We start from the raw sequence: 17,233 nt of genomic DNA, 5'->3' as shown, positions 1-17,233 counted from the left end.
ATCCTGCCCCTCTACTCTGCTCTCATGAGACCTTACTTGGAGCACTGTATGCGGTGCTGGTTTCTCCAACATAAGAAGGACATTGGAGAAGGACAGAAGCTGTTGGAGCGAGTCCAGAGGAGGCCATGAGGATGATCAGGGGCAGGAGCACATCCCATATTGAAGACAGGCTGAGAAAGTCGAGGCTGTTCAGCCTGGAGAAGGGAAGGCTGCGTGGAGACCTCTTAGCAGCCTTCCAGTGTCTGAAGGGGGCCTACAAGAGAGAGACTCTTGTAGGGGAGGGACTCTTCATCAGAGACTGTAATGATTGGAGAAGGGGTAGTAGATTTAAACTGAAATGGGGGAAGTTCAGATTAAATACGGAGAAGTTCTTCCCTGTAAGGGTGGTGAGGCACTGGAACAGGTTGCCGAAAGAAGTGGTGAATGCTCCATCCCTGGCAGTGTTCAATGCCAGGGTGGACAGAGCCTTGGGCAACATGGTCTAGCATAAAGCGTCCCTGTCCATGGCAGGCTGTTGGAGCTAAATCATCTTAAGGTCCTTTCCAACCCAAACTTTTCAGTGATTCTATGACAAGGGGTGAGGATGCAGTGATATGGGAGGAGGCAGGGTAAGCAGGGCTCTTCCCTGCTTGCCCAACACATTGTTAACACCCTTAGCACCCTGCTGAGGTCCTCACACTGGCCAGCAGGACCCTCCAGAGGACACCCATCACACACTAGGAATGCTGGTCCTTTGGGACCTTCTGCTTCCCTCCCCATCCCTGAAGCCTCAGGACCCCCAGCGTCAACCAAAGGAAGCAGGCTGCAGGCACCCATGCCAGAAACAGGGCTTGACCTCTTCCAGGAGCAAGGAAGCTTTGCAGTTGGGTTCGTCAGAGGGCAAGGCTGGTTTTGGGAAGCTTGGGGGAGCATATGTTGCTGTTGCCTAACTTCAGAGAAGTGAGCTGTGGCTTACCAGGAGCCTGGGGTCACACAAGTTTGCTGTGGTTTCCCACTGCAGAGAGCATCTCCCTCGTCGTCACCCGCAGCACAGATTTTGCCAGCATATGGAGATATGAAAGGAAACCCCAAGGTATTGCAGCACCAAGGGCCATCAGCACCTGGGAATGGATGTACCCAGGCTGGGAGAATGTGGGAGGAGGCCCAAGGGATACACTAGCCAGACCCTGTTTAAAAGGCTTTATTTTTCAAAATATACAGTTTATTTACAATTGTAGTGTCTACAGTTTCACACAGAACTTTATTCCAAAACCTGCAGTAAACATTCAGGAAAAAAAAAACCAAAAACAACACAAACCCAATCACAGGATCAGCAAAAAGGTATCAGGTAGTAATTCTGTTCATTGGAGTTCCAGTTTTGCATAGCCACTGTCTACAAAAACCATGAACTTGATAAATCTGGGAGAGAGATTTAGGTTTGCAGTGTTTAGAAAAAGACAAAATACAGACATAAAGGATCCCCATGCAAAAGACTGCAGGCCAAGAAAACCCTGTGTGGGATTGGGCCGGGAGAAGGATCCAGGATATGGAAGCCTCTCGGCACAAGTTAGGTGACGAAGTTAACTGCAGCGTGTTGTATGCCCAGAGAGGGCCACAGGGCTTGAGCAAGGTTCAGGGCAGAGGAGGGAGGGTGGCATCAGGCACTTCATGTCTCAGGCAGCAGATCTGCCCATGCATCCATGTCCTGGAGCAGGAGAGCAGCAAGGAAGGGGCAGGAGTGCCACAGGGAGCCCCACAACCTCCTCCTCCTCCCCTTTCCCTGCATCCTCACACCCTATCCCCCTTGGCAATGCCACAGTGCACCACAGGGATGCTCCAGTGTGGAGCCACTGCTGTGGCACAATCCCCAGAAAGGAGGTAGGCTCCTGTGCTGTCCCTCCCCAGGCTCGGAGGGACGCCAGCCCCAGCCGGGGATGGGAAGAGGCAACAGCCAGGTGCCATACCATCAGAGCCGTCAGTCCTTCTTCTCAAAGGTCTCTTCAGGGATGAGAGTCCCAAAGGGGTGATCCCAGAAGCGAGTGGTGATGCCAAAGCCTGTGGGTGGGATAGAGAGAGCTGAGCCCACAGCACCACTGGCACCAGGATGCTGCTTGGGCAGGGCACAGCTTGCTTTACATTAACTGATGAGGGAGAGAAGGGAGGAAGGAAAGGCAAGGGTGAGAAGAAAGAGCAGAAGGAGCTGTCTGGGCCATTCTGGCAGCCCCATGGATGATAGCTTATCTGGATGGGGCGTTTTCTCCTAGGAAACCGGGCAAAGGCCAAGTTGAGCAAGTGCCAGGTTGGGGAAGGTGTGGGGAGGACTTGGGGGAGCCCTGGGCCTCACCCTCAGCCTCACCCTGTGCCTGACAACGCCTCCAGGCAGGATGAGATGCTGCTCCAAGCAGGGACAGGCACCCACAACCATGTCCCTGCCCTGGCAACCCCAGGCAGCATCGGTGCCTACCAGTGAGATGGATTGCTGCCTTCACCCCTGCAACATGACAGCTCCCCATCCTCAACCTGGGAGCCAAGAAAGGTGACCAGTGGGGCTGCAACACCTCATATACCACTTCTCCAGCAGCATGGGTGGGCTTCCCCATCCCAAATACCAAACATTTCAGAGCATCAGCTGCACACACGCAAGGAGGTGAGGCTGTGACAGCCCTTGCTCCCTGCCAGCACACATGGGCAATGGAGCACTACCTGATTTTTGGTGTTCAAAGTGGTGCTTGACGTGATAAGCCTTCAGGCCATACAGGTAGGTGCCCTTCTTCGGTGACCCATAGTGGAGGTAATAGTGCATCATGTCGTAGATGACGTAGCCACAGAGCCCCCCAACAAACACTGAGAGCCCCAGCACCTCGGGCAGCAGGAGCTGCAGGACGCCATAGAAGAAGCCGATCACTAGCGAGGCTGGCACGGGAGGAAACACCAGGCGGGAGCTGTCAAAGGGAGACTGGAAGCAGAGAAAGATGATGGGAAAGGGAGCTCCTAGCTCACCTCACAATTCCCAGCATATCCCTGCGAAGCAGGCTGGGAAAAGCAAACACCAAAGCCTCCAGAAACCCCCCCCAAAAGATGAGCCCAGCAGCGAGAGCAGCCACTTGCCCTCGCCAAGGTGGCTGGGCAGCTGGTGGGTTTGGAGGTCCCTGAGCTCCACAAGGACATTTTATCCAGTGAAGCTAGAGGGAGCCCATGGCTTTTTTGGTCTTCCCACTTGCCCTGACAGAGCTTGCAGCTTTGACTCCAGCTCCTCAAGAGCCCATCTTGCAGTCCTCACCAGCATTAAGTAAGGGCCCGGCTTGGGGCAAAGATGTCACAAGTCGCACATTGAACACGCACCGACAGGCTCCGCCTGAGCAAAGGCCACTGTTCCCATGCTCAGTGGGTGCCAGCAGAGGTGAGCTGTGACTCACCTTGTGATGCTGCCCATGCAGCAAGAAATGCAGGGTGATGAGATAGTAGTTACTAGCAGGTGGCTTCATGTGGAAGACAAAGCGATGGATGAGGTACTCTAGCAGGGACCACAGGAACATCCCCAGGAGGAAGATGAAGGGGAAGTAATATTTGTGGACGGGGATGGAGTACTCTACACAATAAGACATGCAGCCGTTAGCAGGGCAGGTGATACGCAAGTGCTCTTCTCCTTCACCATCCTCTTCCTCATCAGCTTTCCCTCCCTCTCACCTGTCATCCACCTCCTGCCCCGAGCTTCACCAGGGAGCTCCTCAAGCACCACTCCTAGACACATCTTCCTTTGATTTCCACTAATTTATACTCGTTATGGAAACAGTTGGCTTCTTGCTGCCACAGGGAGCTGGTGAGGGGGGTCCCCTACATCCCAGATGGTAATGAAGGGCTTGGGATGTGCACTTGTAGGGACAACCCTGTCTGAACAAAGCTGCTTCACCCTCCAGAACAAGGCAGGAGGGACCTTATCTGTGGAGGCAGCACTCATCACAGTTAAACAGTGCTGCGGTGCTGTTTTTTTATTATCTTTGGGGAAAAAGAATGGGTTTGTTGGGCACTTTCCCCCACAGAGCATTTTTCAGCCACCTCCTCCTTTCAGGGCTGGCTGACAGCCCTGCATCTTTGCTGAAAGAATTCAGATCTCCCCCAGTGTGTTCAATTTTGGGGAAAAAAAAAAAAGCCCAAAACCAAAACAAAACCACCAAACCCTTGGCAGCAAGGTGTCGAATGCCATGAGGAGCAGGACGTTGCCAGGGCAGCCGGGCACAGCTGGCACCGGCTGGCACCTTGCAAAAAAAACAGGGAGCCCAGCAGAAGAAAAAAGGACAACAAAGACGACAGCCTGCCCTGGCCATGCTTGTTATTCCCGGGGGAGCAGACAGTGGGAGATTCAAGGGCAGGCACTCCGGGCAAACAAGCCCTGCACTGTGCGATGCCAACGGCGCTGAGAGCTGGGTTTGTTCGCCTGCTATGCTGGCATCCAGCGGTGGCCCAGGGTGGGTGTCAGTGGGTTTGGCACACACTGTAGTGCCTTCAGGGCTTGGGTTTGGGATGGAAGGAAGGGAGGGAGAAAAGAGGGAGCAGTCTGCGTGCTCCATGGCTCTATCTATGTTCTTTGCTGGGACAGAACGGTGTACATGAGAGGAGGGGATGGAGGTGGGTGAGCTCAGGCTTTAAAGTAATGCAGGCAGCTTTGTGAAGGGGACATGCCAGTGGCCATAGGGACAGGGGGTCACCCGCTACTTGTGCATGTGACTCGTATTGAGCATGCATGGAAGAAGGGATGCAGAAAAGATGCAGAAGTCTTCACCCCACCCCAGAACCAAACTGGGAGCAGTGAGTGAGCACAAAGGCTTTGGTGCTGCTTATACCTGTGGTGAAAGAGGAGAAGAGCCTTGTGTTGCCCTGGGCAAGGGAGGTGTAGCTGACCCAGCTGAGATAGAGCACTACAGGAGTCCACACCATGAACACCACATACCTGTGGGATAGAGGGAGATACCAGAGAGCGTCCCATGGGGTGGGGCAAGCTGTGTGTCATCGCCCCCCCTCCCCATGGAGGCACTGGCCAGGGCATGGCACAGACCCCAGGGGCTCACCACGCTGTCTTGGAGAGGGACTCGAGGAAATCCGAGTGGAAGAGGCGGATGGGACGATCCACGGGCTGGTGCACCCACTCATCGTACTTCTCCCCCAGGTAGCCCACCTGCCACAGCAAGGGCTTCTGCCAGTCCACCAGGTCCTGAGGGAGTAGACACCAGTTGTACCCACACACTGCCCTGGTACTGGACACAGAGTTGTGGGATCTGGAGCTACAAATCCCATTCCATGCCCCACAAGCAGCTGCTCCTTGTTCCAAGTGGCCCAAAGCTCCCTGTAAGCAGTGGCACAGGACAGACAAGCAGAGCCAGACACACATCAGCTCCACCTACACACAAGCACAGGGCTGAGCTCACCCCCTGTGCCACTGGGTACCTGCCAGTGGTTCAAGGTGAAGGTGGCTGTACCAGACCTGGCTCAGAATCAGGTCCCAATAACACAGGCTCTCTCTCCACTGGGAGCTGCCAAGATTAGATAGTGAGCAGCAATATTGCCCCCTCACCAGCCATGCCAGTGAGGTGGAGGTCAGATGTGGAGCCCATCCCCATGGCATTGCCCTGACCAAGGGCTTTTCTCCTTGTGGAGAGGACACACAGGGCAACCACAGCTATTTGAGTGCTCCAGCAGTGAGGAGTGAAGCAGAAAGGGATGGGGAGCAGGGGGACAGGATGGGAATACAAACATCGGTTATGCTCCCATGCATAACTGCATTCAGATGGCTGAAAAAGCAAGAAGGGACCCGTGCAGCTGTGCATGTCTGCATGGGACAAAAATAGAGAGGCACAACCGGCAGCACCACCTCTGCTGCTGCTCAGCATCCCCAGGCACGTCTTCTGCTGGCCTGGCCAGATAAGGTGATTTCTTGGTCCCACCCCTGCCCTGGGACAGAAACCACGCTCACGATGCCAAGCCCCAGGCCTGGAACCTCTCCATTGTCCAGCCTATGCTGCGCACCACAGGCACAGCACCAGCACCTGCAGCTGTGCCAGTGGTCATTTGTCAGTGGTGGCAGGGGGTGGCTCAGTTTGGAGAGCTTCATAGCAAAGGGCTGAGGTGGCCATGGCCTTTATTTGGGCTCTGCTGCTGGCAGGGATGGATGTGATCACCCAGGAGGGGAAACAACCCTAGCCTGCAGGGGTGCAAGGCATGGAGACACCCTCCATTGGGGAGGTAGAGGAAAAATCAGAGCAAAAATGTCTCTTTGGGGTAACTGATTTTAAAGGCAGGCAGCAAGTGAAATATAAAGGGGGGGGGGGGAGGGAGTGAAAGGTGTTCTCCTGCTCAAAATAAAACGACCTTTTGCAAGATAAAGGCACACTCACTGAGGAGCATGCAAGGCTCCTCAGCAGCCAGAGGGTGCCACGGAAGGAAGGGACATTCGAAGGCACCTTGGGGACAAATCCCTGCCTCTGTGGTGTACTCAGATTGGAGCTAGCAAGACAGGGAGCACTCTGCACACAAGAGGATCACCCTGCCCAGGACAGGGGATCCCTTAGTACTTAGTCAAGGGGGAAAAAAGTGGAGAAAAGCAATAAGTAAGGCAAGTAAGGTGTGGACTGGCAGCACATCCCACTTGACGGGCATGGCTGCTGTCAGAGAGAGCCATTTCCTCCCACGCCGCCACAGCAGGAGCCTCCCAGCACAGCCACGCCTGGGCAATAAAGCAGGAGTGATGCTGTCTGTGCTGGGAGAAAGGGCAGAAGCAGCTGGCTTGGCCCACCTCCCTCCTGGCATCCCTCCCATCCCCGGGGTCAGCAGCCAGACAGCGTTCCTGCAGGGGACAGGATAGCTGGCCTTCCCCAGGAGCACTCTGGCAGATCCCCAGCTCTCACCTTCCCCACATCCACTGTTTTACAGCGGGGATCCATCCCTGCTGGGGTCTGGGTTGCAGCACCCACTGTCTGCTCATCCACTGGCTTGGTAGGGTTCTGGAAAAGGAAGGAAAACCCTGCAGTGAAGCATGGGTGACAGACATGGTTGCGGACAGAGATGGCCGTACCAGCCAGGGGCACGGGCACAGCGCGCTCATGACTGCCTGCTAAATGAATCAGAGGGAAATATCTGATGAATTTAAGTCAGTCAGTACCTGCAGAGCAGGTTCCCGAGGGATGTGGCCACCAGCTATCCTTGAACTGCCCATCAGGCATCGCACGCTCAGGTCTGTTTGGAACCTCTCCCCAAGCCCAGTGTTCAGAGCACCTCACCATGCTGCCAGCAGGGCACCCGGTTCTGGTGCTTCAGGAGGCATCACTGGGTTAGTATTCACCACATTGGCAATGGGCTCCCTCCTGACCCCACTGCTCCCCGGCAAAAGCCTGACTCAGCATTTTGGTTCCCAAGGTTCACTTTGGAGCTGGGAAGCATGGCACAGCTGGTGGGATCACCCTGGCACCAGGCACCAGAAAGAAATGCACCAGGAGGGAGCTCACTGCAGGGAAAAGGCAAAGTGCCATTTGCAGGGTGCTGCTGGGCCTGGCACCTTGGACACAGGCTGTACAAGGTGGGGTGGGGAGGCTTGGTTTTGGCTAGAAAAGGCACACTGAAGCTTTGGGGATGAAGCAAGATGAGCCCAGATTGCGGTCCTGCTGCCAGGGCTGGCCAGGAAACAGGAGAAACCTGCCTTGTGCAGAGCTTTGAAGTAAATCCATCACCAGCCACCGGCAGCGGCCTCCTTCCCGCTGTGCTGCCAGCTCTGGCCCTGCTGCCACCACAGGGCTCGGTGAGGGCACGGCGTGCCTATGCAAGCCCAACACCGGCCATGCCCCGCGGCACCGGCCGCCTGCCGGCTCCAAGGCAGGACGTGCCAAACATGCCTTCTCTCCTGCTTTGTCACCTTGAGTTACCCATTAACCAGCAGCAGGGTACGGTGTGGCCCGGCAGCCCTGACACACCAGTGCCCGCCGGGGCTCCCAGTTGTTCTGGGAGGAAGGGAGTTCTCCCCGCAGTCATCATGGGTCCTCAGTGCATGGTCTCCCCACTTCTCCAAGAGGGGTGCGATTCCCTGTGGGAATAAACACCCCAGCAGCCACTGGGAGCTGGGATGCAGGAGGATCAAGTGTCACCTCACTAGGGGGGACAGGACTTTACTCCCTGCCACATTGGTGACACCGAGGCAAGGCCCCAGCACTCCTTGCCAGTCAGGCTCCCAGTTCCTGTCCTGGGCTAGCTGGATTTCAAGCCTCATTCCACTGCTACAGGAGCTGCACTACCCAGCCCTGAGGCAGCCTCTCACCCTGGGGCAGGGCAGGGCTTATTTCCAGCAAGGCTGGACCTGAGAAAGCATCAGTTTTACTGGAGGCAGAGCACCAGCATGAGCTCTAGACCACCACATCTCCCTCTGCAGGGCCCCCCACTGCTATTTTTGGCTTTGCATGATCTGTCTTTCAGGCAGACCTCCAAAAACTGAGGTGGGATGCCTTGAAATTCAGCTGAGGATGGTGAAGTCATGGCTTTGCCTCCTTCCCACTGATCCTTTGGGAGAAAATTTGGCTTTACAAGAGAAAGAGACAGCTCCTCCTTCCCCCAGAAAATGAGACCCTGCTCTCCACCTCAATGCTTGCACCTCAGCCTTGCTGGCAGCAGGAAGGATGCTTAAGAAAGCACGCTGATGCAACCCCCGGGCACCTCTCCTCCCCTTCCTGACATATCCACATGCCTCTATCTCCTCTGCCCACGGACACCCGAGCACCACATCATGTCCAAAGGCTTCCCTGTCCTTCCAGGTCAAGGAGGTGGACAGGGGCTCAGACCGCACCTCACTAGCAGCACCCAGTCTGGGCAGGTCGGGTGCCACCAGTGTAATACCATCGCCCTGTGTGTTCCCTTGCAGCACCCTGCCTCACCCGAGTCACCTCCTCCTCCTCAGCAGGGAACCATAAGGAAGGCTCTCCTCTTGCTCATCCCAGGGCTAGCACCAAAAGAACCAGCAGCAGTGGCGTAATGGGGTGCAAGCCATGCATGCATGCCCTGGCTCGCTCCTTGGAGCGGCAGCGCACTCCTTCCTTCCCGGACCACACAGGGATCCTTTATGGACCAAGAGCCATCAGCACCCAGACCAGCACTGGAGCTTCTGCCCTCCTCCTCTTCCTCATAAAAGGTGGGTTTGAAGAAGGCTGAAGGGGTCTTTGTGAGTGCCAGGTTCTGCCTGTTGCCTGTGTGTGATGCTGATGCATCAGTGTCGTCCCCAGGCAAACAGGTCCTGCCAGGAATGATGTGCAAGAACCTGATGTAACGAAGGGAAAGTTAACACCTACAAAGACCATGTTCCCACTGCCACCCCAGCAAGGTGCTGGCTCTCCTGCTGTGAGGCAACATGGCCAGACACTCAGGGCACAGCATGATGTGGTAACTGGGTGACCCTGCACCCACCTCCGAGCATCCCTCTGCCCTGCACGGGTCAGGCAGGGAGCTGATCGCTGGTCCTGTGCCAGCCAGACAGCACTGGCTGTAGAATCCTAGCCTGTTTTGGGTTGGAAGGGACCTCAAAGCTCACCCAGTTCCAACCCCTGCCATGGGCAGGGACACCTTCCAATAGACCAGGTTGCTCCAAGCCCCGTCCAACCTGGCCTTGAACACTGCCAGGGATGGGGCAGCCACAGCTTCTCTGGGCAACCTGTGCCAGGGCCTCAGCACCCTCACAGGGAAGAACTTCTGCCTAAGATCTCATCTCAATCTCCCCTCTGTCAGGTTAAAGCCATTCCCCCTGTCCGGTCCCTACAAGCCCCTTGTCAAAAGCCCTTCTCCAGGTTTCTTGTCAGTCCCTTTAGGTATTAAGGACTGTTAACAAGGTCTCCGCTGAGCCTTCTCTTCTCCAGGCTGTTGCTGCCCAGAAGCAGGGCTCAGGATGAAGGAAAACAAACCCAGTATGATGTGGGCAGGTACAAAGAGGAGAGATGGTCTGGCATGAGGCCCAGTGTGCCTGGGACACAGGCAGGAGGAGAAGCTGGAAACCTCACCCTGGCCCAAGCAGGGTGATGCTGCATGCAGACCACTGCTCGAACAGCAGCCTTGGATCCAGTTTTCTATCCAAGAACCTCCAGGACCTTCACCAAGCTCCTAAGCCAGCTCAATTTGCTGTTGCCCACACAGGAGAAGCTGTGTTGGCAATGTAGGCTCGGGCATGTAGCACAAGGACACCCCACGAGGCACAGGGAGCCCAGGCGAGGGCCCCACCCGCAGTGGCATGGTCCCAGCATCACCATCCCACCAGCATCACCATGCCCGGACAGTGGCTGGCAGAGCCCCCTGAGGCTGCTTCGCAGCCCATTAAACTGGGTGCAGCAGGACTATTAAAATGAGGTGGAATTTAACTTGTTCTAATGACAATAATAATTAAAAAGTCATTTCTTGTTGCAATGCCTGCAAAGAACATGTGAGCGCTTATGTCCAAGTGAGGTCAGGGTGGGATGGAGAACCAGGGCAAGCCCGACATGGGGTGATGTGGGTGAAAGGAAGGGGAGGACACCAACCCCAAGAGGCATGGGAGATTCACCGTGACTCATGACCACGTCACACACCGCAGAGAGGCTGTGATGAAAGTCTCTCATTGCTTAAATTGGAGGGGTAATTAGATGATCCAGTTTCCCTCTGGCAAGGCTGCTAAAATCCACTGTCTAGTTTGGGTAATTGTTGCTTCTCACTTTGATCTCCCCTATATATTCTGCATATTTATGCATAGATAAAGAGGAGGGTTAATTTGTCCTTAGCCAAATGAGGCTGGGTGATGCAGAAGAGGGACCTCCAGCAGCAGGATGGAGCCGAGCTCCCAAGAGCAGCAGGAAGAGGCACAGAGAGGCTTGCCAGCCGGATGAAGGCTGCCTCTCATCTTCCTCTTTGCCTTTCCTGCACTAATCATAGAATCCCGTACTGGTTTGTGCTGGAAACGAGGTTAAACTCATGGCGTTCCAACCCCTGCCACAGGCAGGGACACCTTCCACTAGACCAGGTTGCTCCAAGCCTCGTCCAACCTAGCCTTGAACACTGCCAGGGATGGGGCAGCCACAGCTTCTCTGGGCACCCTGGGCAAGGGCCTCACAGGGAAGAACTTCTTCCCATTTCCAAACATAAGCAGGCAGGGATGCTGGATGCCTGCAGGACCACAGCATGGCATGGGAATGGTGCAGTTCTGGGACTCCCGATGGATGAGAAGCACCAGCAAAGCCGTGGGAGTCCAAGCCAGACTACAGCAATGCAACACTTCCTTCAAAGAACTGCTTAGGGTCTGCCAGCCCAAAAGTAGCCAAAGCAAAATCCTAAGCACCAACGATGGCATCAATTCCCCTTCTCCCTCCAAAGGATTTTTGGGGGTGGCAAGTCTGTCAGAGCAGCTCACACAAGGTGCATGCTAGATGCAGCACAGCCAGCCTTGCCATGCAGAAGGCAGCTTCTTTGCCTCTCCCCCCCCCCCCCCCGCCGTGTTACAACCTGGGATGGTTTATCTAGTGCCAGGTAATGTCTGATCTCCCTGCACTCCAGTGTTATCACGCCGTGTATTTGCATAGGGACGGTGGCAATTCCCTGTGGTGCGAGAACTTGTTTGTCCGGAACCTTCCTTTGCCCCAACCCGTTGGGCTCGTCACGCCTGCGAGGAGGCGGCAGCAGCAGCAACGAGTGTCCCAACAGAAGAGGTGCCATCTCTGGGACCCAGGGAATGAGCCGGCATCGCGCTGGGGCTGAACAAAACCCCATCTGTGGCCCTGCTGCTGATCAGGGCTGAGGCTGCGCCACAGGGAGAGAGTGCAAACAACCAGCCAGAGGGACCGAGTGGTCATTGACCTTGCCAGGATGTCAGGAGGGGAAAGCACTGAACTGGGCTAGCAAAGGGGTGGGGTGGCCCCACTGCTCGAGCATCCTGGGGCGGCAGCACCCGCTGCCACGCTGCCTTCGGAAAGTCCACCCAGCAGAAGTGCAGCTTCCTGGGGCACTTTCCTTTCTGCATGGGCAGTGGCTGAGCATGGGGCTGTCGTGGAGGGGATGGTGCTGAGTCACAACCACCCTTATCCCACACTCAGACGTTGGGGAGGTGACCAGGCTCCTCACTGCAGTGCTGGCCACTAGCTGCCGGCAAGTCCTGGTGCCCTGCACCCCAGTCCCCGAGGGCCAGCAGTGCCAGGAAGATTGCCCTGCCCCATTGCCCACCCCGTGCCACTCAGCTCTACTAAAACCAACACTGAGCTGGATGTCCCCATCTCCCACACCCCTCCAAAGACCCAAGCACCTCTCTGCCATGCTGGCATGTCAGGATCCACTATCAGTCCTGCCATCCATCATGGCCAGGGTGGGATGTGTCCATGGGATGGGATCCCAAAGATACCAGGCTTTGGATGCCTGGGACATGGTCACTCTCAGGCCCTGAGCTGCCTGGACTCTATGTGTCTTGGGATCCTCTGCCCCAGAGAGTCCACCCCCACTGACATTGACAGCCCCACAGATTTGCCTGGAACCAGCATGCTCCATGCACCTGGGACCTTTGCACCCCGTACACCTCACGCATACAGGGGTCCAGAAGCCTCAAACATGCCCTGTCCCAAACACCGCTCATGCTCTGAACACCCCAGAACCTCCACAGCCTACAGCTCTGACCTACACCTGGATGCCATATAAACCCTATATGCTACATGCACCCCAAAGCTCCATGGCCAGTACACCCCAGACCTTAAATAGCTTCTGCATGTCCTGTACTGCCTTAAACCCATGGAGCCTGGACACAGGATCCCTTAGAGACTCTGTACAGCTCAAACTGCATGCACCCTGGACTTGGGGTGCGCTACAGACTCATGCACTGCTCAGATCCCACACAGCCTGAGCAATCCAATGGGCTCTGCATGCCCTGGACCTGGGACACCCCAGATGTGGAGCACCCTGTGGGCTCTGTACACCCTGGACTTGGGAGACCCCATATCTGGGACACCCTATGGGCTCTGTACACCCTGGACCTGGGACACCTTGGACCCCCAATGAGCTCTGCACACTCTAGACCCGGGACACCCTCTGTGCTGTCAACCGCGGCCGCCGGCGTTACCTGCTCCTCGCCGGGCTCCATCTCCCCCACGTAGTACTGCTCCAGCCAGCGGCGGGCGTTGTCCGAGTGCCGGTGCGGCGGCCCGTCCAGGGCTGCGCTCACGTCGGTGCCCGCGCGGCGCCGCAGCAGCTGCTCCCCTCCCGGGTGCAGCCGCACGAACCCGCTCAGGTCGTAGAGGCGGCGGCGGCAGGACACGAGGCAGGCGCCCTGCGCGCAGCGAGCCCGCACCTCGGCGGCACTGAACGACCGCGGCGACGGTGCCGGTGCCGCCGCCATGGCCCCGCTGACCGCAGCTTCCTTTCCTTTCCTTTCCCTTCCCTTCCTTTCCCTTCCCGCACCGCACCGCACCGCACCGCTCTGCCGGCACCTGCACACCCGCGTGTGGGCATATGCCACCCGGCCACGCCCCTCAATAGGCCACGCCCCCCGGACGGGGCTTACCCGGGGAAGCTCCGCCCCCTCACCGAGAGCGACGGGAGGGGAACGGGGAGCCCAGGGATGGGTGATGGGGGGGCTGGGGCACCCCGGGGTGGGAATAAAGCAGCCACAGGGGGGTGATGCAGGAGGAGGGCTCCAAGGGGGCACCCCAGGGAGGGCACGGGGGCACTCGTGAGGGTGGGTTATGGGGGGCACTGTGGCACTCAGGGGTCGGGGGAAGTGGAGCATGGGGCACCCTAGGGGGAACTATGTGGGATAGGGATATCCCTGGGGGGGTAACTGGGGGTACGGGACATCCCTCCCCCAAGCTTCGTGGTGGCTGAGGCAGGGGGAACCCAATCCTGGCTCACAGCCCACCCAGGAGAGACCACCCCTCCCCAGTGTCACTTGCCATGAGGAGTTATGTGTCCCCCAGCTAATTAATACTTAATTAAATGTCGCACATGTGATTAGCCAGGGCAGGCAGCACTGCGGGGGGGGGGGGGGGGAGGGTAGACCAGCACCCCCAGCCCCTCTCCCCCCCTCGAGAACCACAGACAGATAAATCACAAGGAATGACAAGAAAGGAGCTTTTCCCCCACTCCGGCAAAGCACTCCCTCCAAGAAGCACTGGGGCTGGGGGGGGACAACACTGCTGTGGGGTGACACCCTTGACCACAGGTTGGACACATACTGGCATATTTTGCTGTCACTGGCCACAGGCGGTGATTAAGGTGGGGTTTGGAGTCAAGAATGAGGGGACGCCCCCGGCCCTGCCCCAGCACCCGGCTTTGGGGTATTAAGAGAGGCCTTTAATCAAGGCAGATGCAAAACTTGTCATGGTGGCTTCACCTTCCAGCCCTGCTCCCAGCGTCACATGGAGCTGTTGGAGCAAGTCTGGAGGAGACTATGATGATGATCAGGGGCTGGAGCACCTCCCATATTGAAGACAGGATGAGAAAGTCGGGGCTGTTCAGCCTGGAGAAGGAAAGGCTGCGTGGAGACCTCATAGCAGCCTTCCAGTATCTGAAGAGGGCCTACAAGGGGGCTGGAGAGGGACTGTTCATTAGGGACTGTAGGGACAGGACAAGGGGCAATGGTTTAAACTTAAACAGGGGAAGTTCAGGTTAGATCTTAGGCAGAAGTTCTTCCCTGTGAGGGTGGTGAGGCCCTGGCACAAGGTGCCCAGAGAAGCTGTGGCTGCCCCATCCCTGGCAGTGTTCAAGGCCAGGCTGGACGGGGCTTGGAGCAACCTGTTCTAGCGGAAGGTGTCCCTGCCCATGGCAGGGGGTTGGAACTGGGTGAGCTTTGAGGCCCCTTCCAACCCAAACCAGTCTGGGATTCTGTGTGGTCAAAACCATCCCTTGGAGGCCTTGCAGAGATTAAGGTCTCTCCAGTGAGTGTGGAGGCAGTGGCACCACCCCAAGGTGGATGCTGAAGGAGCAGAAGGGACCCCGGCTGTGGCCTCACCAACACTGCCTCCCGTGGCTGTGCTGTCTCCCTGCCGCCCAGGCCGGTCCTGCCGGTGGTATGGGTCCAGCCCCACCACAGCGTCCAGCGGCTGCTGCAGTTCCTGGAGCAGCAGCCCCCAGCGCGTCCTGGTCTGTCCCAAGCTCCCCCCAGGGCCCGCGAAACCCGGGAAAGGCATTTCCTTCCCTTCACACCCACACCCAGACAGGACAAGGGAAGGCAGGCCAGGCGCCACGGTGATGGCCCAGGAGCCAGGGGGATGCTCCCGGGTTTCTGACTGCCCAGGTCCCTCGGGCACATCGTGCTGCAAAGGGCCATGAGAGGGGGTCGCTTGTGGTTTCAGCTCCTGGCAAGGATGGGATCAGCTTTTGCCAGCTCCGGTTTCCCAGCACAGCACAGGGTGCACCGATGGGTCTCTTCTGTGGCGCCCACCTAAGTACGCAGGGGTTGCTGTCCCAGCTCCCCCACATCAGGGCTTGAGGACATCAGTGAGCTGACACCGTCTGCCCTCGCTACAGGTTGCTGACAGCTCCCGGGCTCCATGGTGGGGCTCTGTCCTCTGTGCAAGGGACAGGGATGTCCCCAGGGTGGGCAAGCAGACCCCCAGGTATGCGGTGAGGATGTCACCCGTGGGAGCAGGGATGCTCCAAGCACTGGAGGCACTGGGAGAAGGCTGGTGTGCAGGCCAAGCTGTATGACAGATGCTGCTGTCACAGCAGTGGAGAGTGTTGCCACTGTACCCCCATCCAGCCACAATCCTCATCCCTGTCCCCACATCGTGCTGGCCCCCAGTGCGAGCAGCATCCAGGAGTGGAGCCAGGTGATGATTAGCCTGGCCCAAACGAGAGCAGCCAAGTGGTTTTCGCTTCTCAGCTCTGAACTGGTTTACCCACCAGGCAGACGCCGGGGCTGGTGTGAGACAGACGCAGGAATGTGCCACAGGGCTTTGGGCAGGATCAGACCCTATAGTGCAGGCACAGGCTGGCACTGGTGGAATGGTGCTGCAGCCACAGGGGAGGAGAGGGCTGACACAGGCACTGCAGCATCCCTATGGAGAGCTTCTCCTTGGCATGCTCTCCAACATCACTCTTCCTTGTTTTGCTGCCAAACTGATCAATGGAGATTAAACTTCCTTCTACATGCATGGAGAGACTTGGCGGGCACAGGAAAGGCACCCATGCTCCCCGTCCCCCTGCTAGTTCTCCAGGGCACAAGAAGAGTTTAAAAAGCTCACGGTGTGGGCTGCCCCGGGAGCTTTCTTGTCCAGGTACACTTGGAAAGCCAGTGTGGATGCACTGGGCAGCCCTGGGCATACACTCAGCAGGCGGCTGAAGCAAGTCCTGCCAAAGCAGCTGCTCGGCCTTGGCCCAAAGGTCCCCCATGCTCAGCAACCACCTGTGCAAAAGCCAGCAGTGACAGGGCAAGATCAGGCACAGTGGTATCTCCACAGAGCATTGCTGGTGCTGCACATGGCCTGGGATGGAGCTTCTGCCCTTGGAAATACCTGATCACTCCCAGAGCCCTGGCAAACCCACGGCACTGGTGATGCCCTGAGGGAAGTGGTTTCACACCCTTCCCATGCTCCTGCCTCATGCTGAGTGGCCAGTTTAATTCAATATCCCCTTGTCCTGCACCAGCAGAAACCACAAAGGGGTCACACCGTTTCCCCAGCACTCAAGAGTAACCATGGTCCATGACCTTGGTGGCTGGATGCCTTACGTGATGTGCATGGTCTGACCATGGCAGCATCCTCAGAGCTGGTTCAGTGTGAAGGGTGCCAAGACGTCCCCTCTTGAGCTATGCCTGCCTTCTTCTTTTAAAGCCTGACATTTTAAGAGATTTGGCCAGATCTGGGAACTGTTTACATGTTAACAAACAGCAGGTGGCTCAGGGGAAAAGCAGTCAGGGACAGAGCAGATGGAGGCGCTGGTGTGGGTGCAGCAGCATGTCCTGTCTTGATTGCTGGTGCCGAGCACAGCAAGGGCAATACACTTCTCATTGGGTTCTGGGCAGGTGAGAATAAACCATTCCAGTTTCCTTGCAGTAGTTATTTCTGCATTGAGCAAGACCGCTCCCAAAGCAACCACCACACATACTGCAGGGTGTGAGACAAACACCTGCAGCGTCCAGGAAGAAATTCCACTTACCTGTGCAGGGTTGCACAAACAAGCACAGCAAAGTCCTTTTCTTCCTTCCTTCGAAGCCTCAGCTGCCCTCCACCTCAGGCACATTCAGATACTATGGAGATAGACCCTAATGAACTGTAATAACACATAAACG

General features: G+C 56.9%; 1 protein-coding gene across 2 annotated transcripts; it reads right to left on the bottom strand.

Moving 5' to 3' along the window:
- Positions 1 to 1,889: 1,889 nt before the first annotated feature.
- FA2H (fatty acid 2-hydroxylase) lies at positions 1,890 to 17,199 on the bottom strand. 2 transcript variants are annotated; one of them, XM_062609261.1, is made up of 7 exons: positions 17,101 to 17,199; positions 6,879 to 6,974; positions 5,046 to 5,188; positions 4,821 to 4,927; positions 3,396 to 3,568; positions 2,683 to 2,935; positions 1,890 to 2,034 (listed from the first exon to the last, which is right to left on the bottom strand). In XM_062609261.1, the coding sequence occupies exons 1-7, from the start codon at positions 17,182 to 17,184 to the stop codon at positions 1,955 to 1,957; spliced, it is 936 nt and encodes a 311-aa protein (XP_062465245.1). In that variant the 5' UTR covers positions 17,185 to 17,199; the 3' UTR covers positions 1,890 to 1,954. The 2 variants fall into 2 exon arrangements, with proteins under 2 accessions (XP_062465245.1, XP_062465244.1); XM_062609260.1 differs by lacking the exon at positions 17,101 to 17,199 and adding an exon at positions 13,067 to 13,355.
- Between the last annotated feature and the right edge of the window lie 34 nt (positions 17,200 to 17,233).

Source organism: Pezoporus occidentalis, unplaced genomic scaffold, assembly GCF_034315485.1.
Source record: "Pezoporus occidentalis ecotype Australia unplaced genomic scaffold, CSIRO_AGI_Poc_V1 ctg135, whole genome shotgun sequence".
NCBI classification, from domain to species: Eukaryota; Metazoa; Chordata; class Aves; order Psittaciformes; family Psittacidae; genus Pezoporus; species Pezoporus occidentalis.
This window is presented reverse-complemented; position numbering and strand designations above follow the sequence as displayed.